At 39.1% G+C, this 26,001-nt stretch overlaps 1 protein-coding gene across 4 annotated transcripts in view; it reads left to right on the top strand.

The window, feature by feature from the left end:
- The window catches only part of BACH1 (BTB domain and CNC homolog 1), a 47,233-nt gene extending 23,781 nt beyond the window's left edge, over positions 1-23,452 (top strand). For 3 of the 4 annotated variants that reach the window (XM_032630090.1, XM_032630091.1, XM_032630092.1), the window contains 4 exons: positions 910-1,203; positions 4,524-5,861; positions 8,251-8,457; positions 19,567-23,452. In XM_032630090.1, coding sequence (XP_032485981.1) covers positions 970-1,203; positions 4,524-5,861; positions 8,251-8,457; positions 19,567-20,022 — 2,235 coding nt within the window. In that variant the 5' untranslated portion in view covers positions 910-969 and the 3' untranslated portion in view covers positions 20,023-23,452. The remainder of the gene's footprint in view (positions 1-909; positions 1,204-4,523; positions 5,862-8,250; positions 8,458-19,566) is intronic. The other variant, XM_032630093.1, reaches the window with a different exon arrangement.
- The last annotated feature ends 2,549 nt before the right edge of the window (positions 23,453-26,001 follow it).

A 26,001-nucleotide genomic window follows, 5' to 3' on the forward strand; every position in this document is an offset into this window, starting at 1 on the left:
TCCCTGGTGGTGCAGTGCTTGGGAGTCCGCCTGCCGATGCAGGGGACATGGGTTCGTGCCCTGGTCCGGGAAGATCCCACATGCCGCGGAGCGGCTGGGCCCATGAGCCATGACCGCTGAGCCTGTGCGTCCGGAGCCTGTGCTCCGCAACGGGAGAGGCCACAACAGTGAGGGGCCCGCGTACCGAAAAAAAAAAAAAAAAAAGTTTGGAGGCTACCATATGTTAGTATGTATTTTAAAAAATATACATTTTTGATAACTTTCTCTTATGTTTTAGCATTTTGAGAAAACCAAGAGTTTCTGTGTATGGTAAACTATATTCTTAACGGTGGAATAGTCCTATTTGTTGCCTACATTTTGTCGTGTCGAGTAAGACTTATTATGTGAAAAAGACTCATTACTAGGATCTGGCCTAACAGATTTGAGGCTTTCAATCAAGGGAAGTCCTTTTCTTCTTCATGTTGGAGGGACTTTACCTTTTGTATTACGTGTCCCTTGTTCTGAAGCCCAAAGTATGACCTCTGGTGATCTGTACACACGCCCATTAATGTCTTAAAGCAACAGGATTGGGATGCCACCCAGAAATTTCTCGGCCGCCCTGTTTGCTCTTTGGAGCTATTTTCTCCGTACAAAATGTCTCATTTTCAGAGAGCCCTGAAATCCTTGCTTCAGAAAGGTCTTCCCTCCCTCACCCTAAGAACATTTTTCCTAAAATTAGTTAGGAAAACTCCTTATCAAGAACCAATTTTAAATGAGGTAAAGTGAATAAATGCTCCCAGGCTCTCGAGAGGCTGTTGTTTTCAGTTGGGTTTTAGTGATGAGTATTTTAATCGTTATTTGCTAGTGTCACTTTAACAAACCTCTTTACCAAGGTTTTCTGCGAGTGACACTTGGCCTGTGTCTTGGCAGGATTAATGACTGTCAGAAGCATGCTCTCTCGGACCCTCCCGACGCCACCTGTGACGCAGAATGTCGCTGGGTGAGAACGCGGTGTTCGCCTACGAGTCGTCGGTGCACAGCGGCCACGTGCTGCGCAGCTTGGACGAGCAGCGCCGGAAGGACGTGCTGTGTGACGTCACGGTGCTGGTGGAGGGCCAGCCCTTCCGCGCCCACCGCGCCGTGCTGGCTGCCTGCAGCGCCTACTTCCACTCCAGGCTTGCGGGCCAGGCCGACGCCGAGCTGCGCATCACTCTGCCGGAAGAGGTAGGAGAGGTCGTCCTGATTTCAATTTAACTTAATTAAATCTCTCCTGGTTTATAAAGTTAAAAGAAGACCCAGTCTCCCCGTCCTCAGGCCGAGAAGCAGTTCCCGGCTTGTGCAACAGCACATTGCTTTAACTTTCTTCTTAGAAATGATGACGTTTTACACGTAAAATGATTAACTTTGGATGTGCGTGAATATTTGTTGAGCAGTTGAATAACTTGACCCCCTGTAATTTTATTTATTTGTTTGTTTGGCTGTGCTGTGCTGCTTGTGGGATGTTAGTTCCTCTATCAGGGAAAGAACCCAGGCCCTCGGCAGAGCACAGAGCCCTAACCACTGGACTGCCAGGGAACTCCCACCCCATTGTTATTTTTAATGAAACGACCCAGCCAGTGGATTACAGACATTCAGAGAGGCCATGCTGGGAGAGGCCATACCGTGTGCTTTTCTCTCCCTTCGGACCTTTTTCTGTGATGGGAAACTGACAGGGATTAGGGTTCTCTAAAACATCCATTTCTCTAGAACCCGCCCTCATGGATATGGGTTGGGAGTGAGTTGCAGGTGACAGCCTCCCTGTGATGCTTAGTTTTATTGTTTTCACTATGAGTCAGAGTTGTCAGATGTTAGTTTTTCAAGCAGCTGTTAGCTAAGGATTTTAGAATTTGGAGGAAACCTAAAAGCTTATGCATTCCAACCTCCTCATTTTGTCTACATGTGGCTGTTAGGTACTCCAGAAGTGTTCTTTCTCTCCCTTTCTTCTTGAGATTGTGGCTATGCGTTGGTAGAAGAAAGGTGATTTTGTGTCATACTTATAGAGCCTTGCCCTTACACACCTTTCGCCCACCAGCCTGTTGTGGAGCTCACGCACCTAGATATTTAAGTCCTTGTTACCATCCTGCCTGCAAGAGACCTCTCTCTGGGGCAGGAGTGCTGGGTATACACTGACTCTTACAACAGCTTGCTTGATTTCATTAGTAACTACAGCTAGAAGAATGCTGAGCCTTGTGGCATTGGGACACACATTAGAAGCTGTTAAAAGGAATTTGGACAAAGTATGTAGAACTTCTGTGTGTACGTCAGGTGTGTGGGGGCTGCTCTGTGATGACACTAAGTCTACAGTTTACCTTATCGCTGGCCGTGCGTACATACATGAAATTGTAGCTACAGTTTGGGGAAGCAAAATGTTGTCAGTTCTGTGGCAGAGGTCAGAGCAGATAATATGATAACCAAGACAACGACAGGAAGGGCCAACTATAGGTTAGCCATTGTTTTTTAAAAAGTAGCAACACGTATCATAATGGAGATATCCTTATTATGGTCTGTAGTTTCAAATTACTTAATATGACTTTCCAAGTAGAGAAAAATGTGATTCATGTGCATGGAAGGAAAGGTATATGCATGCATGTGTGTGTATATGCATTCATTCATTCTAATTTGAATGTAAATCAAATTTTCAGATATTTGAAATGTTTCATCATAATGACAAATTGAAAAGATCATTGTGTAACTCACTGTCTTAAAATCCTCTTTTGATTATTTTAACTTATTTAAAAATTTTTTAATTGAAATATTTATTGAGATAATTGTAAATTCACATGTAGCTGTAAGACATAATGCAGAGAGATCCCTTGTTGCACTTTGTCCAGTTTCTTCTAATAGTAACATTTTGCAACATTATAGTACAATATCACAACTGTCAGGATTCTGACAGTAATACAGTTCACCCATCTTATTCAGACTTCCCTGGTTTTACTTGTACTAAATTGTGTGTGTGTATGAAGTTCTATACAGTTTCATTTTCTGGGTGGGTCCATGTATCCACCACCACAGTCTGAACAGTTTCAGCACCCACCCAAGGATCCCTTGTGTTGCCCTCTTATAATCACACCTACTTCCTTCCTGCCCTCTGTCTGCTCTCCCTTACCCCCTTGCTCCACTCCTAATCCCTGGCAACCACTAATCTGTCCTTTTCTAAAGTCTTGTCATTTCAAAAATGTTATATAAATGGAATCATAATAGTATGTGACCTTTTGGGATTGGCCTTTTTCCGCTTAGCATTATTCCTTTGAGATTTATCAAAGTTGTATGCATCAGTAGTGTGTTCCTTTTTATTGTATTCCATAGGGTGGGTGTACCAGTTTTTATTTAGCTATACAGCGACTGAAGGAAATCAGGCTGATTCCAGTTTTTGGCTGTTACAAATAAAGTTGCTGTGAGCACTTGTACAAACATGAGTTTTCATTTTTCTGGCATAAAAGAACAGGAGTGCAGTTGCTGGGATATAGGGTGGTTGCATGTTTAGTTTTAAAAGAAACTACCAAACTGGTTTTCAAAGTGGCTGCACCATTTTACATTCCCACCAGCAATACATGAGTGATCCAATTTCTACACATCTTCATCAGTATTTGGTGTTGCTATTTTTTATTTTAGCTATGTAAAAGCTAATTAAGTACTCCCAGTTTAGCAGTATTTTAAGAAGATCACAAAAAATTATATATTGATCACTCTTATGGGAATTCAGTGTTTTAATATTAATTTTGTATTTTGTGCCCAGAATGAAGCTTTCCCTGCACTACAGTTGGTTTCATTTGCCCCTCACTTTGCAGAGGCAGGTTCAGTGTAAATGTGCAAGTTTCTGCTGAAAAGTTTTATTACCTAGAGTCCATGGATCTTTGCTAAAACAGTACTGGGCATGAGTTTTAGACCTTCACTTAGATCATTTTTTAAATCTGAATCTTTAAAAGTTTTATTAGAAATTTTTTGGCATGAAATAAAGATAATAATTACCATTTACTGTGCATTCACCATGGACCAGGACTACTTTAAGTGCCTTGGATATATTGTTTTCCATCCTTAAAAATTTCACTTTTGTAGTTTATAGCAGTTGTAGTTTATAGTTGTTTGGAATATAGTGACCACATGGGGCTGGGATGGCAACAGACACCTGGCACTTGACTGTGTGTTGCAGATCGTATCCATGTTGCTTTATTCCATAGATGATTTCTTTCAGCTAATGTGGAAAATTGTGGTAATGTTTATATCTTTACCTCATATGAGTAAATCATACTCCATGGGTCATTAAGAGTGGAGTCTATAAAGTGAAGGGTGTGGTCCCAATGAATAAGATGTGAGAAGCATGCTTTTCTAGAGTCACTTAGCTTTACATTTCCTAGAAGAATATTTTTCCTTACCAAATTAAAATACCCGTTTTGTAAATATCGTAAAGAGGTTACTCATCTTGCCACCCTCCTACTTCTCTTGTACTTATCTACTAGATGGCTTTCATGTGATGCATTTGTTTTTATTTTGTATATTAACAGGTGACAGTTAAAGGATTTGAACCTTTAATTCAGTTTGCCTACACTGCTAAACTGATACTAAGTAAGGACAATGTGGATGAAGTGTACAAGTGTGTGGAATTTTTAGGTGTACCTGATATTGAGGAATCCTGCTTTCAGTTTCTCAAATACAAGTTTTTGGACTCCACTGCAGACCAGCAAGAATGCCCAAGAAAAAAATGCTTCTCATCACCCTGTCAGAAACCAGATTTTAGATTTTCACTTTTGGACCAGAGGGATTTAGAAATTGATGAGGTGGAGGAATTTTTGGAAAATAAAAATGTTCAGACTCCTCACTGTAAACTCCGTAGGTATCAAGGCAGTGCAAAAGTATCTCCTCCTCTACAAGACAGTGCCAGTCAAACATGTGAATCCATGTGCTTAGCAAAGGATGCCGCTCTGGCTCTGCCATCTTTATGCCCCAAATACCGAAAATTCCAAAAAGCGTTTGGAACTGACAGAGTCCGTACTGTGGAATCCAGTGTCAAAGACATTCACACTTCTTCTGCTCAGCCAAATGAGACGTCTGAAAATGAGTGTCTAGGAGGAATCCAGGACTGTGCAGATTTGCGGGTGATTTTAAAATGTGAAGAAGGAAAATTAGCAATGGAACATGAAGAAGCCAAGAAGAAAGATCCTGCTTCTCAGTGCCCATCAGGAAAAACAGAAGCGACTCCTTTTCCCCCCACTTCTACAGATCCCCATGGGCTCTATTCTCTGTCTCTTTTACACACGTATGACCAGTATGGTGACTTGAATTTTGCTGGTATGCAAAACACGACAGTGTTAACAGAAAAGCCTTTGTCAGGTTCAGATGTTCGAGAAGAGAAAACTTTTGGTGAGAGTCAAGATTTGAAATCTGACTCTGGGCCCAGGGAAGATAGTAGCCTCGCCTCGAGTGATCTGAGTAGCGTGGAACGAGAAGTGGCCGAACACCTAGCGAAAGGCTTCTGGAGTGACATTTGCAGCACGGACTCTCCTTGCCAAATGCAGTTATCACCTGCCGTGGCCAAAGATGGCTCAGAACAGATCTACTCCCAGAAACGGTCTGAGTGTCCCTGGTTAGGTATCAGGATTAGTGAGAGCCCAGAACCGGGTCAGAGGACTTTCACAACGTTGAGTTCTGTCAATTGCCCTTTCATAAGTACTCTGAGTACCGAAGGCTGTTCTAGCAATTTGGAAATTGGAAACGATGACTATGTTTCAGAGCCCCAACAGGAACCTTGTCCCTACGCTTGTGTGATTAGCTTGGGAGACGACTCTGAGACGGATACTGAAGGAGACAGTGAACCCTGTTCAGCCAGAGAACAAGAATGTGAGGTGAGCGGAAAATGAGTGTGTTGTTAAGTCATTGTTTTATTTTACCACCGTTAATTGGGATTAATGTGTCAGCTCCTGTTGCATCACTGGGGATGTGAGCTGGCTCAGAGAGGGAGGACGAAGCCCATACACAGTTAATTATACAACCATGTGATAAATACCAGGAGTGCATGATGAAGTTTGAAGGACTTCTGTGTTCATTTATTTCAAGTAGGTGTATTTATTTTGTTAACCAGATTATGGATTCACACATTGGCTGTTTAACTGCTTAAATCAAATGCCAGGTCCCGAGAGGAAAAAGAAAAATGATTCTGTAACATTATGTGATAACTTCTGGTTAAATACAGCATATATTCAGTCTTATTCACTGCCACATGGATGTCTAGACGTGGGACTAGTCACTTGGCAATAACTTAGCAGTGGCTGGTTGTAAGAATGTGGCTTCTGATCAAGAGTTTTCTTTCTTTTTTTTTTTTATCGCCCCTCTTTTTTATTTGAGTACAGGACTAGTTAACAATTTTTAAATTAATTTTTATTGTAGTATAGTTGATTTACAATGATGTGTTAGTTTCTGTACAGCAAAGTGAATCAGTTATACGTATACATATATCCACTCTTTTTATTTATTTTTTTATTTTTTTGCGGTATGTGGGCCTCTTACTGTTGTGGCCTCTCCCGTTGTGGAACACAGGCTCCGGACGCGCAGGCTCAGTGGCCATGGCTCACGGGCCCAGCTGCTCCGTGGCATGTGGGATCTTCCCGGACTGGGGCACGAGCCTGTGTACCCCACATCGGCAGGTGGACTCTCAACCAGGGAAGCCCTATCCACTCTTTTTTATATTCTTTTCCCATATAGGTCATTACAGAGTATTGAGTAGAGTTCCCTGTGCTATACAATAGGTTCTTATTAGTTATCTATTTTTTTATATAGTAGTATGTATATGTCAATCCCAGTCTTCCAATTTATCCCTCTCCCCACAGAGTTTTCTTTACACTGTTTTCTCAGAGCTATGAATTTTTTTCTTATTTTCCCTTAGTTATTTCATCTATTAATTTAAAGAATGTCTTAATAATTTAGCATGAATTACGTGTAGATGGTATGGTATTGATCATACTAAGCTTGATCTGTGTACTTTGTGTACAAATGTTTGTATTTGATAGATGCTTTTTTGTAAAACATTACTATAGTTCCAGTAATAATAAGGGCATGTTAATTCTTTATCATGTTCTTTGGTTTGATAGCTGTTGGATGACATAGTATGAAAGAGGTTTTTTTTTTCCCTTGGCTGTGGAAGGAGGTGATTGGTGGTTTAATTTAAGAAGTAATATGTATGCATGAGTTACATCTATAGATTTTTATATGATATTTATAAATCCAGTGTTTGGAACTGTGAAAAGAATGTTAAAAATAAAACATTTAAGAAATTTTAGAGTGTTTTGTGTAACTAATTTCTGTTAGCTTGAAAAACTAAGTTACCACAGAAGCTGACCAATGTTTCATTTGTGTTTTTGATAATTAATACAATTAAACTGTCCCACAGTTTTGTTATGTTTTTAAATTATCTTCTTATTTTTTTCAAATTTAAGTATGTTGAAAATGACTTTAAAATATTCATAAGGTTTGGGCTTCCCTGGTGGCGCAGTGGTTGAGAGTCCGCCCTGCCGATGCAGGCGACATGGGTTCGTGCCCCGGTCCGGGAAGATCCCACATGCCGCGGAGCGGCTGGGCCTGTGAGCCATGGCCGCTGAGCCTGCGCGTCCGGAGCCTGTGCTCCGCAATGGGAGAGGCCCGCGTAACGCAAAAAAATATATATATATATTCATAAGGTTTTTCTAACCATTTCTACATTGGCAAGTGAAATGAGTTATGTGAAACTGCCATTTTCCTGACAGAAAAATAAATTTTCTGAAATGCTTTAGAAATTACTAGTGTTAATATAACAGTATTAAATCCGTGGTACACAGTAATATAAATCAAAGAATAAAATAGATTTCTTTTTTCGGTTTGGGTAAAAATACATTAAAAATACTTTAGAAAGAGCCTTAAAGATAAAGATATCTATGGGTTACTAACATGCCCTAGTAAAATAATTTAAATTCTGTTTTTTCATCTTAACTACATTAATATTTGTGTTGATAATGTTTGATTTGCTGAAAAAAATCTGCTTCTCAATTTGTCTTCTGAACCCTCTCTAAAATAGAATCAGAATATCAATTAAATTATCAGTCTTTTTATAAAGGATTGTATAGAAATCGGAAATAGGGATCTTTTTTCTTTTTAACGTCTAAATGAAGTTCCTTGGAAAACATAGGTACATATCTTTCTCTTCCTAGATTTAAGTAGAAACTACAAAATACAGCAACTACTAACGTTTATTTCACCTTATAGGTAAAACTACCATTTAATGCACAACGAATAATTTCGCTCTCTCGAAATGATTTTCAATCCTTGTTGAAAATGCACAAGTTGACTCCAGAACAACTGGATTGCATCCATGATATTCGGAGAAGAAGTAAAAACAGAATTGCTGCGCAGCGCTGTCGCAAGAGAAAACTTGATTGTATACAGAATCTTGAGTCAGAAATTGAGAAGCTGGTAAGTATGCAGGTTTCTTCTTCTTCTAATTCCAACAATTCATTCAGTCTTTTTTTTTTTTTTCAGACAGGAAATAGCTATTTCAATTCCTAAGTCAGATATAATGCTCAATTATACATTAATTTTAAAATTTACCAGTTATCATTCTAAGAAAGTTATATGACATTTTCAGAAAGCTTAGGAAATAAAAAACAATGAGGGTTTTCATAGACTATTTTACTTGAGTAAGTGTTCTACATATTTAGCATGATATACAACCATATGTAAATTGAGGACTATTTCTGTGTGCTTTTAAAAAAATGATTTATAGATTAAGGATAATTTTACCATCTACCTAATTCTTGGTGGTTGAGTAAGGGTTAAAGATATTAATAAAGCACTTTAATCTCTTTGTGCTGTGTTTGGTGTCTATAAAAGCTGGTGTTCCAGTTGTTAGTTTTAATAACTAGTAACTTGCTTTGGTTGATAACAAAAAAACCAGCCAACTTGGATCTTTCATCTAAGGGAAAGAATTCACGTGCTGGTATAAATTGAAATTTTTAAGATCTAATGAGATCCTAAGTGAGAAGAATGCTTATTTTATTGAATCTTATCTTCTATTGCAGCATCAAAACACAAATTAACCCCAAAAGTAGATTAATTTCCACCCATGTTTTTCTGCACCCTAGTGGTTGATAGAAGGAAACATTGTATGAAAAAAGATAACTGATAGTGCAGGCCAGCTAAAGCTAAAAATAAGGTTAGAGACATCAGGGAAAAAGTGCCTAGAAGTAGTAAAAACATTCATTGAATGTTTGGTTTTGGGTCTTTGTTAATTATTGGTAAAAGTTTAAAATTGCGATTGTAGCAAATCTTTAAACATGAATGTTCCTAGGTATGAATAGTAAGTAAACAGCAACAATTTAGAAAAAAGACACTGCCTTTATATGCCTTCAGAAAAGTGGAAAAATAAAAATTTGTTATTTATATAGTATTGTGATATACTTTAGGCAAAAAGATGAAGATGTTTAACTATATAAAAAGATGATGCAAACTGTATAAGGAGATGAAAAAGAAACCATATGTTTTACACATAGAGGTGTGAGAGATATTAAAAAGCCTATAGGATATTGCTGAATGATTAGAGTTGTTAAGACCAAAGAAGAAAAGTGACAAATTCAGTAACATTTACCCAGTACTCTTAGGGTGTGTATCCGTCCATACCTGTAAGCATTAGTGTCCTTTCTTATTATCCAACTTTGGATTAAACACTTACCTGCCTTTAGACAGAGTACAGCATTTTAGCTTTAGTTTTTATTCTGTACTGTAATACAGAGATGCTTTCTAGACTGTTGGGTTGTATACTGCTATTTGAAATCAACATTGAATAAACTTGCACTACTGGAGTACTACTATACCTGCTTCTTTTAGTTTTGTCTTCACTCTCAGCTAGTGATGATTTTTAGCTGCCAGTAGAATTTATATGGTTTTCTTCCTCCTAAAAACAAACAAAAATGAAAACAAAACAAAAAACCCCTTTGTACTGATTGAGTTTGTTTCATCAGTAACTTTATTTTAGACATGTACTATGCAAATATGTTGGAGAGTAGCTATTACCCTTTAGAACTAGTCTATTTCATGACTCATAGGTCTTATTTATATTTTTTGATTGCAGTCAGATGTTGGATTGCTGGACAGTTGATGTTTTTACTGAATTTCAGGTATCTAGGATGAAGAGGTCTTGCGACTTTCTTTGGACTTTCTGCTCCCTCTGCCTTTGCTTCAACAGAGAGCAGTGGGAGATAGAGTGGTTAAAAGTGTGGGATTCTGTGCCTGTCTGTGGTACTTTGTAACTCTGGGCAGGCTGTTCAATTTCTCTGTCCCTCAGGTTTCTCCTCTTTACGATGGGATAATACTAATTCTTACTTTATAGAGTGGGTATTCATTTTTGAAGATTAAATGAGTTAATACATCTAAGCACTTGGAAGAGTGTCTGGACATAGTAAGCACTCAATAAATATTACCTTTTTATTCTTCTTCTTATTGCTATACTGTTATTTATCAATTTTCAGTTTTCTCTCCCTTAATTGCTCCTTTCCTGATGTCTCTGCCTAAACTGTAAATTCTGGGTTTGGACCTCACCCTTATATTGCCTCTCTCATTATGGACAGGTTCATTTCATATGGTCAGTGGAATAACTCATGGTTAATTTCCAAGAGAAGGGAATATTTGGTTTTCCTGCAGTTTGAGTGGTCAGTACCCTATTTACCTATTGTATTAATTTGGACTCTTTGGTTGCAAGAAACAGAAACCATCTGAAACATGAATTACTGAATTTGTTGTAAGAATTTACGTGTGTCTCAATTAGAAGCCAAAGAATGGAGCCAGGCCTCGTAAATAGTGTAGAACAAGAAAGTAGAAAACTGCCAGGAACCCAGAGAACCTTCTCTCTGGCTGTGTGTGCCACCAAGTGTGTATGAGAAGAGTGGCCACAGCACAGCTCAAGAATAGTTTCCCTCTCCTCCAGAGACCAGTCCAGGCAGAGACTACTGTTCTAGTTAGTTCTAAATTCCCAAGGAGTTAGCCTGTTGGCCTGTTTCGGGTTTGGGTGTCCTCTTCTGTGACTAGAGGGCAGGGACAAACAGCAGAAACAGAAAATGTGGCTGCCAGGAGCTCACATCTGGGCAGGTAGAGCAGATAGCCCGACAGGGGTCTCATTACCCAGATGTGCGCCAGGCTGAACTCGGTCTCTTTCCTCTTCTAGAATATCCCCAGGGGAGACATAGTAATTTTTTTTTTTTAATCAGAATAATTTACTTTGTGTTTCGGCTTCCTTGAATTCTGCTCCATCCTTCATACTGCTCTCGGTTCTAGTGATTTATACAGGCAAACTCCAGTTGCAAATTATAAGAGGCATGCTATAAGTTTCTGTCCTGCCGCAGATGTTTGTCTCAGATGAAAATAAGCAGAAAATATGCTACTTATTAGCTAATTAGAATTACAAGCTGGCTGGCCCTTTTCCAGAAGTAAAAGAGTTTAATGCTTAAGATACTACATTAAGAAGTTTACATAGAACTTAGACCCTGGTTTTTGGGTGATACTATGGACCTTGTTGTCTTTTGTAGAGAGAGAAGTTACCCCCGTGCTTCCATCACACGTTCCTGTTTAGTAGTATGGAGAATTAACAATATGGTAGAGTGGGACAGGTTTTTTAAATTTTTTTATCGGGATGTCACTTTTTGGAAGCAGTAGACAAGCAGTGTTTCCCAGTCTTTATGGTGTGGGTGGAATTAGCAGACCTATTTAAGGGAAATTACATGTTTCATAATGAAACATCCATTTTAATATAGCCAATGATTGAATTAAATATTAGTAAATTCACAGTATGTCCATTTGGTATTTATATTCAGGTGAAGGGTCCCCTATTTTTGTAAGCTTTGGTCTTTGGCCTATTGACTTTGAATTTTTTGTAGTTGGTCCTAAAAGTAATAACCTAATAGACTGTGGATGGATCAGCACATGAAAAAAAGTATAGTTATCATGTGTAAAGGGCGCTTTTATAGTCTTTATGTGCTGGGAAAGCCAAAGGGAGACGTTAGTTCGAATTCAATAAATTAATGAGTTGTATTTCTCAACAAGAAGTTCTATCAGAATCAAAAACAAAACCTTTGAAGAAAAGGAAAGGTGTGTATTTATTTGGTTGATAAATCGATGGCATTGACTTTTAATGTTTATTTGAAATTTGATAATATGTTAGAGGTTAGGCATTAATTCAGTATTGCTTTGACTATAAGGATTGAATATGCATAATCTATAAACCAAAAACATAACTTTTCTTTTTACCAGTAAATATAAGATCTTGAACAAAGTTCAGGAATCATTCAACTTCTGTTATGTGTTTGACTTACAAGGCTCTTGTCTCTGTAGGATTCTTTACAAGGTCCATGTTTATTCTTTTCTGTAAGATTAATTCAGAAGTTAGAAAATGTGTGTCTCTGATACCATTTTGGCCTGAAACAAAGATAACCTTGAAATGAAGCTTGCTTTTTAAAGAAAAAAAATTAAATTACCAAAATGTAATTTCTCTTAGAAGATACCAAATATTGATTGATATCAACTTATAAGTGATCAGAAATCACAATATTCACAAAGCTCTGGAACTCAGGGTTGAGGTGATCACACACCATTTTGTTTCATTGCCCTTGTCCATTATGATGGTGTAGGAGTAAAATGACCTCATCTGTCTTTAGTGTTTTGAATTTTGTTGTGAAGATTGTATTTTATTAAAAATAAACCTTTTCTAGTCACATTTTACTGGCTGCTCTAGTCACGTGTGCACTGTTGTCTCCAAACCCTCCCATGCGTTTCTGGAACCTGCCCTCTGCCACTCTGTAAGGCCCTTTAGCAGCCTGTCTTGAAATGTGGTCTGTTTACCATTGGCATCAGTTACCCGGGGGTGCCCCCTCAAAATGCACCTGCCTTAGCCCCATCCCAGACCTGTGGGAGGGGCCCAGGAACATGCATTTTATAAAAGTTTCCTGGGTAAATCTTTATTATGCACATTAAATTTTGAGAACCTACTGCACTAGGACACAAAAGTCAGTTGGAAACTCTGCCTGGCCACTGGTAGCTCTGTGGCCTGGAGAAATAATTTCACCTCCAATACCCAATTCCCTTATTGATAACATGGAGATAAGAATAGTACCTCCCTCAGGTGTGGTGCGAGGATCTTATACCTTCAAGGATGGAAAGCTCTTTGTACTGCCCAGCATGTGTTCAGGGCTCAAGAAATATTAGTAGTTGTGTTTTCTATAAGCATCTGCTGGTCACTCCATATTAAATGTACTGGGTACCAGGAAATCAAAGATCAATGAGACATAGTCCTTGTCAGTAAAATGCTTGTAGTGTCATAGGGAGCCAGGTTTATGTGTTTTCATTTTTTTCTTGAGATTCATTTTCCTCCTCCCCATTCTAAAAATTTCAAGCTTTAAGAAAAGTTAAATGAATGGTACAGTAAGCAACCGTGTACTCCCTGGGTAGATTCAACAGTTATTGACATTTTGCCACCTTTGCTCTCTCCTTGTTTCTGTGGGTCTTAGTCTCTGTCTCTCTGGCCAGGTGTGTGTCCCCCTGCTCCGCTTGGTTGGTCTATAGGTCTTTCTCTCTCTCTGTCCCTCTTAGTCAGTTTTGGACTCTTTCTAACTGCAGTTGGGTGATCTTGGTCTCAGTGCCTTTCTGTCTCTATTGCTCTACTTTTATTTTCTGAATCACTTGAAACCTACCACATTATGACATTTCACCTGTAAATGCTTAAACATGAATCTTCTAGAAATAGACATTTTTATATATCTTTATCACATATATTTACCAATCTTTGTCACACCTGAGAAAATTAATAAATCTTAAACAATATATATAGTTCCTATTCAGATTAATTGTTCCCCAAACATATTTCATCTATATGCTTATTTTTCCTTTTCAAACTAGGATCCTATCCTCACATGATGCGTTTGGTTCTGTCTTTTTAGTCTCTTCATCTAGAACAAATACTCCTTCTCGCCCCCTCCTTTATTTTTTTAATGACAGTAACTTTTTGAAGAGTCTAGGCCAGTGTTCTCATAAAATGTCTACTCTTAAAGTCTGTCTGATTGTTTCCCCTTGGTTTTATTTAACACCTTCCTTCACTCCTTGTATTTCACGTAAACTGTGAAAGTGTGAGTTCTTAGGTTGAGATTAAACGTTCATCCTTGTGTCCTTCATTCTGCGTTAGTTGGGGAGGCACAATGTCAGGGTGTCCCACCTGAGTGCATGGGAATTGCCAGATCATTTCCAAAATTTTTTTTTGCCTTTGTAATTGTTTAGTAATCTGTGGAGTGTTTATTAGGCACTTTACGAATATCCAGTTCCCCAGCACTCCTATGTCCTTTGGTTTTAAGCATACTTTGATGGCCTTTGCAATGGGGGTTGCAAAATCATGATTTTTCTAATTCTGTCATTGCACTTACATTTATTGGTATTCCTCTATAAAAAGAACTTTCCTTCCCTCCTGTTTCCCTCCCTCCCACCACAACTCTTTAGTATCACTGTAGACTCATGGATTATTTTTTTTCTAATTTAATTTCTTAGAACCCATAGTAGTCATCAGTCTTCTTGATGTTGACATTTTTTCAGACTTGCCTGGGGAGAGCCAGCCTCCTCTGCCAGGTGCTGTGTGCTTTTGACATGACCCCGTTAGTGCTTCTGTGCCATTTAGAACAGCATGTCATAGGCTCACCTTGTACCTCTCTTGTTCGAAGATTTGGGAATCACCCCTTTCTCTAAAAATCCCTGGTTTCTTACAGCAGGTATTAGATTGTAGAAAGCATGCTTGCTGCTGGAGTGTTGCTTCTTCTGGGAAATGTGTGTGTGTGTGTGTGTGTGTGTGTGTGTGTGTGTGTGTGTGTAAAATCATGAGTGCATTCAGGATGTATATTATCCTTCAATAAATAAAAGTATGTTAGAAATCATGAGTTCATGCAGATACTTCTAGTCAAAATTTAGTAGTTTAGACCTTTTGTCTTTTTGCTTCGATTATATATATATATTTTTAAAAGAAATAAATTTATTTATTATTATTTTTTAAATTTATTTTTACCGTGTTGGGTCTTCATTTCTGTGCGAGGGCTTTCTCTAGTTGTGGCAAGCGGGGGCCACTCTTCATCGCGGTGCACGGGCCTCTCACTATCGTGGCCTCTCTTGTTGTGGAGCACAGGCTCCAGACGCGCAGGCTCAGTAGTTGTGGCTCACGGGCCTAGTTGCTCCGCGGCATGTGGGATCCTCCCAGACCAGGGCTTGAACCCGTGTCCCCTGCATTAGCAGGCAGATTCTCAACCACTGCGCCACCAGGGAAGCCCTATTTATTTATTTTTGGCTGCGTTGGGTCTTCATTGCCGTACGCGGTCTTTCTCTAGCTGCAGTGCGCGGGCTTCTTATTTCAGTGGCTTCTCTTATTGTGGAGCACGGGCTCTAGGCATGCGGGCTTCAGTAGTTGTGGCACGCAAGCTCAGTAGTTGTGGCTTGCGGGCTCTAGAGCGCAGGCTCAGTAGTTGTGGCACATGGGCTTAGTTGCTCCACGCCATGTGGGACCTTCACGGACCAGGGCTCGAACCCGAGTCCCCTGCATTGGCAGGCGGATTCTTAACCACTGCACCACCAGGGCAGTCCCTGTATTTATATTTTATCTTTTTTCATTATAGGGAAAATCTTGGCTTCCAATTATATTTACTATTTGATAAATACATACATATGAAATACATGTCATAAAATTATAATGTCAATATTACTATCAATAATAAAGAGATTGAGTAAAATTTTAAATTTCTTTGCTTTTTCTTTGCCCTTAAATATATACCATAGTACTGAAGTTTAAAATTTAAAAATTATTCAGAGTAGTTCTTTATGTTAGCAATTTTATATACAATTAATTTAATTTGTTATTTCTGTTTCTGGGATTTACTCTTCACATTTTTTAAGTTTAATTTTTGAATATGTAAAAACATCTGTATGGTCTAAAAGTTAAAACTATGTTTTAAAAAAGCTACTCCAAAGTCTTGATCCCATTTTCTCCCTATACCCTATTCATAGCTATTTCCTGTAGGTAACTATTACCATTAATCTCTAGATTTTTTCCCTTGTGTTTCTTTTCTAAAAACAGGTTCATGTTTTGTATGTGTTTTTATTACCCTTTCTGCTACAGAGCAGTATTCTGTGTATACCATTCCGTATTCTGTTTTTGCTCAAGAAGTGATTTCCAGGAAATGTTTTCCTTAGTTCACAGTGGTTGTCATTTTGCTTTAAAGCTCCATAGTACTCAGTTGTGGCTGTCTGTAGCATACACAGTTAATCCAAACCAGTTTCTTATTAGTGGACATTTGGGATGCCATAGTTAAGAACTTTGAACATTGTTTTCTCTAATGTTTGAGAAGATGTGTCTTCAGGATAGATTCCTAGAAGTAGGATTGTTGGATCAAGAGTAAATACATATGTAATTTTGTTAGATATTATTGAATTCCCTTCAGTAGCGGTTTATGGCATTTTGCTTTCCCACCAGCAGTAATATGTGTGTCTGTCTGCCCACAACCTCAGCAGAGAGTTTGTTGTCAGCTTTTTTTTTCCAATCTAATTGTGAGAATTGATATCTCACGGTAGCTTTTATTTTTCTGTCTCTTATGAGTGAAACTGAGCACTTGTATTCATATTTTTAAGGCTCATTTTTATATTTCTAGGAACTGTCTATTCAGAGGTTTTGCATCATAAGGGACTATTAGTCACCATTTTCTAGCAGTGAGTACCCTTTGATCTAAAGTAAATTGTCGGGCTTCCCTGGTGGTGCAGTGGTTGAGAGTCCGCCTGCCGATGCAGGGGACCACGGGTTCGTGCCCCGGTCCGGGAAGATCCCACATGCCGCAAAGTGGCTGGGCCCGTGAGCCATGGCCACTGAGCCTGTGTGTCCGGTGCCTGTGCTCCGCAACGGGAGAGGCCACAACAGTGAGAGGCCCGTGTACCGCAAAATAAATAAATAAAATAAAGTTAATTGTCACTGTCACCTGGCTCTTTTGGTGCCAAATTCTTCCACTCCTCATCTTTACTGGGTGAGTTATATTTTGATTTTTTTTAAACTTCTTATATTGAATGAATATTGTACACTAGCTGTTCAAAATGTGGATTTGGATGTAAATCTGTTTTCTTCCCATAAAATTCAGAATAATACCAGGGTTCATTTTTTAAAAATACATCTGTGATTAAAGCCATAGTACTTCACACTTAGGATTTATAGAGTTGCATTATAAGAAAATTAAAGTATATTGTAGAAATAGGTAGCAGGCTACTGGTAGTATGTTTGGGAGGTATCTTTAATAATGATATCATGAAGTTCTTAAGTTGAATTGCTTTAGTTAAACTGAGTGCTATTGAAGTAAATTTGTGTTTTAAAATGAGAGTGAAATGGAAAAATCAGCTAATTTCCTGGAAACTTACCCATGTAGGAGTTAGCTTAAAGTATGGAGGAACAGAAAGGGAACATTTAATTTCTAGAAATAATCATGGTAGAGTTTCAGGGTTGTACCTATTGGTTTTAATTGTTGTAAAGAAGCAAGCCATCTTGTATGGGACATACTTATAGTTCTGTCATCCTTTATTTAGTGAGGTAATAGTGAGAATATTTAAGGTTGTATTGATATTTATCAAAAGATATGGAAGTTACAAATATTTGTCATTTTCATAGTATCTGTAGGTCAAGTAGTAGTTCTGATTTCTGGGAGGAAGGTCAAGTATTCATTATTTTCCTTAACCATATTTAATTTAAAAAACCAGCCAACAGTTGAAATTTTGTCTGCTGCTATTTAGAACAGAGATTTATCTTAACTTTGATAGAGGAGTCAGTGGCTGATATTGTTATGACTAAGGAAAAAGGTTTCTCATTTTCTTCTGGAAGCTTTGTTTCCATACTCATTTGGATTGGCTTCTGAAGGGCCATAAAGAGAAGTGGGTGCTGATTGCTTTAAATGTGTTCTTTCTCTGGTCAGGTGGTAGGCACTGTTCTCTCCCTGTAGGTACCAGCAGACTCATTTTATCACAAGGCTACAACTGACAAACCTTCCGTAAGAAAAAATGTACTTCCTGAACATTGATCTTGCTTTTATTTATTTTATATATATATATCTTTTCTTGGCGTATACCTATTTTTTCAAACCACAACAAATTGGAGAATACCTTGCAATATAAAATTTTAGTGTTTTGTATTCATTGCATATTTTCTCAAAATATTAGATGGCCTTGAAATATTTAAAAACTAACTACCAATAGTTGGAGTCACAGTTTTGTAGAAAAACTTTTACCTAAAACCGCAACAGTACTTTTGTGCAAAGCAGATTTCTTTTTAACCTTTTAGCTATTTTTGTCCCATAAAAGCATCTATTTAAAGGTTGACCATTGTAGATGATTACTATGAAATAACCTGTCTAAATGTTAACTGGCAACATTTAACAGCTCAGCTCTCTTGAAGCTGCCAATGAGCAGAAGGCCAAGAGAGTTGTCATAAATTTCACAAGAGAAATATTTGACTCTCTATCAATATTTATTTACTCTTACCTTATAAACAGTTTGATTATTTGGTTTTTTAGCTCATACTAGATTAGGAGCAATGCAGTGGTAGAGTAGGAAGGATGAGGTGGGGCAATGATAGAAAAAAGACCACACCATCTGCAGCAACCAGTGATGGCAGACAGAAAGACCGGAACCAGGAAAACTTGAACAAAATTCCATGGTTGACTTTCCTGTAGGGATAAACATTTAAATGAAAATAATAACAGCACCAGTAGTAATAATAATTAACAAACACAAGTCCCCTCCCCTTCTCCCTTCTTCACACTTTAGTAACTCACCCACTAGCTTTCTGACTCTGGGCATATTAAACTCTGAATCCCATCTATAAAATGGGTTTGATATTACTGAAATCAACAGAGTCATTGTGAGGATTACGTAGCTGAGGTTACGTATTTCAAAACATTCAGCACAATATCTGGCACAAAGTAAATGCCCAACTAATGTCAGTCATTACTAGAATCTTGCAGGAGTTATGATCACTGTGTTTGTACTTTTTTTGGTTGCATTCCATCCAAAAAGTTCACACTCATTTACTTGCAATCCACAAATCCAAAAATCTCTGAAAATCATGTAAGTTTGTCACAAACTATTTTGGCCAGAGAACTGACACAAGCTGACAGGGTATGTAGAGTCTTTATTTAACCTACTTTGTGCATGGATACTTTCATGTGTTTTATTTAGAAATCTGAAGACATTTGATAGTGGGGTGCTACCTCAGACCCTGCTAGAGGAATTAGGTGTGCATCTGTATTTTCTTTCTAAAATCTGAAAAATTCTGAATCCCAAGATACATGTAGGCCTAAGAGTTTTGGATGGGGGCTTATGGACCTGAGGTGTTAAATATATTTTTGAATTGAATTGACAGGAAAAATTCCACATGACCTTATATAATGAGAAGACACTGTGGATATCAATGTTTGCTCACCTTAGGAATGTTGATTGAGCTCATAAACACAATTCACTGTATTCTCTTTCTCACCCTCACAGCAAAACGAAAAGGAGAGCTTGTTGAAGGAAAGGGATCATATTTTGTCCACTCTGGGCGAGACAAAGCAGAACCTAACTGGACTTTGCCAGCAAGTCTGTAAAGAAGCAGCTCTAAGTCAAGAACAAATACAGATACTCGCCAAGTACTCGGCCTCCGATTGCCCACTTTCCTTTTTAATTTCTGAGAAAGGAAGGAGTACTCCTGATGGTGAGCTCACGTTACCGTCGATTTTGAGTTTGCCTGAAGGGCCTGCAGCTGGGCCGCCTGCTGGGGAGCAGAGCCCTCGCTATCCCAGTGCCAAGGGTGGTGAGGCGGGTGGTGCCTGGGGCCCGGAGTCCCGGGCAGCTGCCAGCGCCCCCTCGGAGCAGGCCGGGCCCGGGGAGCAGTGTCGCCAGAGTGGTGGCATCTCCGATTTCTGTCAGCAGATGACCGACAAATGTACTACTGATGAGTAAACTTGCTTCCACTTCCTTCAGACCGTCTCATTTTCTACTGAAATTTTGACATTGTCTTGAAAGCCTGACATAGCCATAGCCATCTGTCTCTTAACAATATCGTTTTTCTCCCCTTGTAGTTTGCCATTAAGGGAATTCCTCTGAGGTCAACCCTTGACTTTTCCTTGATTTCCACAGGAGATGCAGAAATGACTTGCCTCCTGGATACCGAAAAATCATATGTGGAAATGTAGTAAGGCTTTGAAAACTCACATGTTTTAAAGAATAATAACTATTAGTAATGACTCTTCCCAGTATTAAAAATAAATAAAATGAAAACTGTAGCGTATCAGGCAACATTTAAACACCTTGAAACGTCGGCAGATAGTTCTTACTATCAAGAAGTATCCTGCAAAAGTTTAATAATCTGACCTTCTTACAGCATACTGGTTTAAAAGAAAATTTCTCCCCAAGTAACGCTGATAGGGTTCAGTTCTACTGAGAAGTAGGGTGTCAGCTCCTTGGGAATATTGGTGTAGAACCGCAGTGTGAAAACATGATGTAATCTTCTTGCCTGAATCCCAGCACTTTGCTGTTCAGCTCCTGTTAAAACCAGAGATTGGTTGGCCTGCACTGTGAATCCTGAGCTACGCTGGGAATGGTTAGGAAACGGGCAAATGGTGGGCTAAGGCAGAGGCTTCTGCTCCTCCTCAGTGTCAGCTCTCAAGGAGTTCTGGCTGCGTCAGCGGTAGATAAGTGTCATTTCCCTCTTTTCTCTTCAGTCTCTTCCACATCTGAGTCCATCATGATCTTTCTGTTTCCTGACATTCTTGTCACTTTGGAAGAAGAAATAAGACTCAGGATACAGTGGCATGAGCTCATGTGTTGGGAGCATTGTCTTAGCCTCCCTAGAATCTTGGAGAGCTAGCTCCCCAGATACAAGGCTGTCGGCCTTGCCACCATAAGTCACCCATGCAAGGAAACCAGATATCGTGGGGTAAGAAGATTGCCTACATTGATCAGGAGTGGCAGTTCATTTTCCATCCTATTTTTTGAAGTCCTGTGGTTTCTTTGTAAAAAGCATTATGATAGATAAAAATGTATCTACAGCAACCATGCAGGTTTGTGAAATAGGATGAAACTTGATCTTGTTCCATTGTGGGTTTGAATTTGGAAGCCAGATTTAATCTTGTTCTCTTCCCCAAATCTAGTATATAAGGGCACACAAATCATTTTGGACTTGGGCATTTTAAAATCAGTCTTTGTGTTTATTCAATCCTGTTTTACAATAGTGTTTTGATAATCTGAGCCCCTACCCCATAACATTTTACCGTGGTTCTTAGCCATTCTGCTGCTGTTATAGGCTTGGTTGGGAGTCAAACGAAAGCTATGGACCTCTCAATGACGAAAACAAAATTTCATATTCACATGCACAGAAACATTTGCAGAATCCAGTTTGAAAGGGTACAGAGAGTGATTTTTAGGGTTTGGATTAGAAAGTACTTCATTTCACCAAGATGAGACACCTGAGAGGAGACTTCTGTAGATTGCATCCTGAGTCTAGTGAAGGGCTTGTGTAGCTGATGTGGGAGACCGTCATCTGCTGTGTAGGAATGGGTCTCAAACCAGTAGGCCTCTGCTGTGAGGGGATGTGGGGACCAGACTTCATATTTCAGAGCAATTTGTCAAATGTTACCCTTTTTCATGGGGGCGGGTGGTGGTGCGTTGGGAAGATACTGCTAGTATCTTCAGTGGTTTGTATGTTATCTCTGTTATCAGCTTAGTTGTTGTAAGAGAAAACTGGTTGGGCTTGTTTATTTTCTAGAGGCTTTTATAAGTACACTCAAGAATTTGTCAGGGAGAACGATAATTCAGTGGTAATGCATCCCGTACTACAAAAGAATGATATGTGTACGTGTTTCTGTGTGTATATATATATATATATATATATATATATATATATATATATACCCCCATGTAGCTATTTCTTTGATACTTGTAATTTTAAATTTTAACTTCAAAATATAATATAAAACCTTTTCTGGTTTACAAAATGCAAAATCTTATATAAGCCAATGGACTCCTTGATTTCCTACCTCAGTGTACACTCAACTGTTTGTCACATCAGTTTGTGTATGTGCAAATGTCAATCTTTTGCTTTAATTGCTACTGTAAATAACTGCTTTGAAAGATTACTTTCTATTTTATAAACCTAGTTGTCTCCAGAGTTTAAATACGATCTTTAAGGCACTTGGTTTAAATTTCTGTCTACATATAAAGTTTAGCATTAAGGGTTTATTTTAATGATATTCTGATTATTGGCCAAGTGTAATGTTTTGTAAAATATAGCATTACTTTTAATAGCCAGCATGTAATACAAGTAACTACACTACCTCATACCTATATCATTTTCAAGTTGTAATCCAGAGGGGCAGATAGATAAAAAAAATTTTTATCTTTGTCTTTTGGCCATAAAGTGGGGAAGTTTTTATATATTGCATAGCATTACGCATTTATGCCTATTTTAACATTAACTTCTAAAGAAGTTTTTTCTAAGAAAATTTGTTTTAAGTTCATTTTTTTTTTGAGGCTGCCGAAGACAAATGACAGGATTATGTGTATACAGTGTATATCTTTTCCTTCATGCAGAATTTTGGCAAAGTGTTTTTCAGTTTGTATATTGCATATTTACATGATCATTGTTCCTTATTTTATGAGTTAGCCTTCTCACTGCTTGATGATTTTTCAAAAGCTGTTAGGTCTAACTTGATAAAATAACCATACCTTAAAGTTTTTTTCATTATTTGAATCCTGCAGCTATAGCAAATAATCTGTCGTTAAATTGTTATATTCAAGACAAATATGGATATAAATCTAAGTTCTCCATCTGTACATTTTATAACATAATTTACTATAGCTTAATGCTTAACTAATTTAAAATAAGGAATCAGATATATTTGGTGCAGTAGACGATACAGGTTGCATGTGGACACTCAGCCACATTAACAACTTGGAAAAAAAAATTAAAAAATGGCAATGTTATAATGAATTCTCAGGTGAACTTTTTTCAGTTATGGAACATCTATTTTGAATTTGTAAATATTTTAACTGTTTTATTAAGGCATGTAATAAACTATTCTTTGAAACTTGTTGGGCAGAATGAAATTTTAAAGCCGTAATGGCAAAGATGGCATACTGATTGTAAAATAAACAGAAATAATAACGGCTATTGATTTTTTTTTGTATCTTTCATAATATAATTTTCTAACAATGCAATGAAACCACTAAGTTAATATATCCATATCTGTTAAGATCATGTTTCATTAAAAGTGAACTTCCGTAGTATTTAATTTACATTTTCTTCCTAATGTGCTTATCCAAATGTAGCAAAGCTAGAAACGTTAGATGTTGGTAATAAAATGACAGTTCAATAAAATTCTCTGAAATTGCTTCTGATTGACTAGAGTTGTACATTCCATTTCCAGTTTTTTATCTCTCATATGAGTTTACTAATTTTGGTCTTTTGATCAATAAACAGTATGACTCTGGCATTTGTATGAGAGAGTCTTTCATTAGTTGATTATCATGCCTGAAAAGAAAGTTCCCAGCAGTCGGTTGTTCAAGGAAGCACAGATTTAATTTTAGTCTTTGGCTAGAGCTGTAGGGTTTTGTAAGGGGTAGTATCTCTTTCAGTCCTCAGTTTTAAAAAATTTATCTGTGGAGTCAGTTCTACCATGTTACATTCAACTTCTATCCAGGCCCTTGTAATCAAGCTTTGAGCAGCTGCCCAGAGCTATCTGCATCGAGATCAGGGTCTTCTGATCCTATAATTGTGAGTCTCATCTGGGGGTGATATTGCATCCTGTGTGGAGGCTTAATTTTGGCCTAATGCATTGATCGTTTCTGGGGGAGAGACTTCACCATTGCATAATGCCTTCATTTACATTTCCCCTTCCAGTGGTATTTCTGGCACCCAGGACGGATTGAGTGAGGGCTCCCTCTAGGGGCTCCGGGGCCGCACTCCTGTGTGAACAAGCATTTTCAGGCCTGAGCCTCAGTGATGTGCAGGCTGCCCCTTGCAAAGCAATGTTTAGACCTAATAAAGCTGCCTCCCAGGGATATTTTTTCCTTTACGTGGACTTAAGCAATCCAGAGGCAACTAAAGACAAGCCACGTGGATCCAAAGCTGGTCCCTCTGCATTCCCTCCTTGGGCCTGCATGTAGAATGGAATTTGGGGCAGTAAGTGCAGTGTGGGTGACACTGGCCTGGCACTACCAGTTAAAAGCTAGAACCTTACCAGTACTCTCTAGGGCATTGGGACCCAGATGCCTTGAAAAAAGCAGGAAAGCAACACATATTCTTCCCAATTATGCCTACCAGCGCTGTGGAGTCCTTTTCCCTGGAAACTCAGCAGTGCCTTGAGGCTACCTGCCTGGGCTGAAGGCTGGCTGCTGCTGGGCTTTTGCTTGTAAGGCTGCAGTGCTGCAGCTGTTTGGAGAGGAACCCACAGGCCTGCCGCCTGCAAGTTAATTTATGCCACATTGCGCCCATTTTCCAAGGCCTCTTGCAGTCCACCGGAGTGTGTGTGCCAGGGTGTTTCTGCCAACTGACTTTAAGGTCATAGGCAGGAGATTCTGGCAAGTGGGCATTGACTGGAATTGGGAAAACTGATGCAAGGAATCTCTGCGGGCCACTGAGCATCTACCACGGCCTTTGGGTACACTGGGTTCTGTGTTCTGGGCATGTGACTTTTCCTGGGATAACTGCTCTGATGGTTGGATGTTGGCTTGTTTTCAAACCAGGTGGCACAAGTACTGTGATAATGTGTGTGTCCTTATTAACTGAGTCACTTTAGGCTCTTGGCATGGAGCCATTACTTCTGAGTCCCTGAAGGAATGACGTTGACCCTGTGAGGGGCAACCCACACCTCTGCTGAGGCCTTAGCGCCTGTGGCTTAAAGATGCCCACTCAGCCTTTTCAAAAGCCCAAGAAGGGCAGTTGGGACCCCACAGAAAGTCACGTTTTATGAGTAAAATACCGTAAGCCACAATGACCCTCCAGGTTCAAAAGGCTCATGGGCTGGTTTAATACCTCTCACCTAGGCCACCTGTGCTACTGTGAAAACCCACTGGTCCTAGTCCAAGCCTCCAGGCAACACCAAAGTTAAAATTCCCTGGCTTCCAGGGTGTACCATGGGGCCACGAACTTCCAGATCACATGTATGCTTCATTACCAAATTCTGTTCTTATGGTTTTGATTTCTCAGTATCTCTAAACACTGCCCCCCCCCCTCCAACCCCCTGCCCTGCTCCTCTGGGTTTCCAGAGGAACATTTCATATTCCCTTCCTGGGTTATGAGCAATTAGAGAAATAAAATGAAGGAATGGTGGGTGGAAAACTAATATAAAACCTCAGTAAAGAGTAGTCGAAGGAGTAGCTTAGAGAGCCTGATGTGAACTCCAGAGTGAGGCACGTTTATGTTATCAGTTTGTTTCCTGTTGGAGGGAATTAGCGTTTCCCTACTCCTGGTTTCCGTGAAGAGAGATTTTCCTCTAAGCAGCACCACATCACCTATACTGCCTCTACTCTTATCAGCATGGTGGCAGGGATGAGTATAAGTGGTGCTACAGGTGTATCCCAAGAGGGTGAAGGGCCATGCCGAGTGGAGAACAGCCAGTTATTTTTTCCCAAATTCATCAATCAGCTCCCACCTCTCCAGGGACAGAGTGAGTAAAGAGGTTAAGGGAGGATCTCCCAGAAGCCAGAGCGTAGGAGGTTAAGGGGAAAATGTGGAGAGGAATTACATGGAGGCAGTGAGTCTGGGCTTTGGAAAGCTTACAAGGAGAGAAACAGCAAGGTATCCAAAAGAGAAGCAGGCTGTGATGAAGGTCATGAACTCACCCTCCCAGCCTCCCAGCCTCCCAGCCTCCCACTCTGCCCCTAGTGGGAACATAGGTTCAGGTTTAAAAACAAAGTATTATATGGGGATATATGTATATG

The sequence above is a fragment of the Phocoena sinus genome, chromosome 4 (genome assembly GCF_008692025.1).
Source record: "Phocoena sinus isolate mPhoSin1 chromosome 4, mPhoSin1.pri, whole genome shotgun sequence".
Classification (NCBI taxonomy): domain Eukaryota; kingdom Metazoa; phylum Chordata; class Mammalia; order Artiodactyla; family Phocoenidae; genus Phocoena; species Phocoena sinus.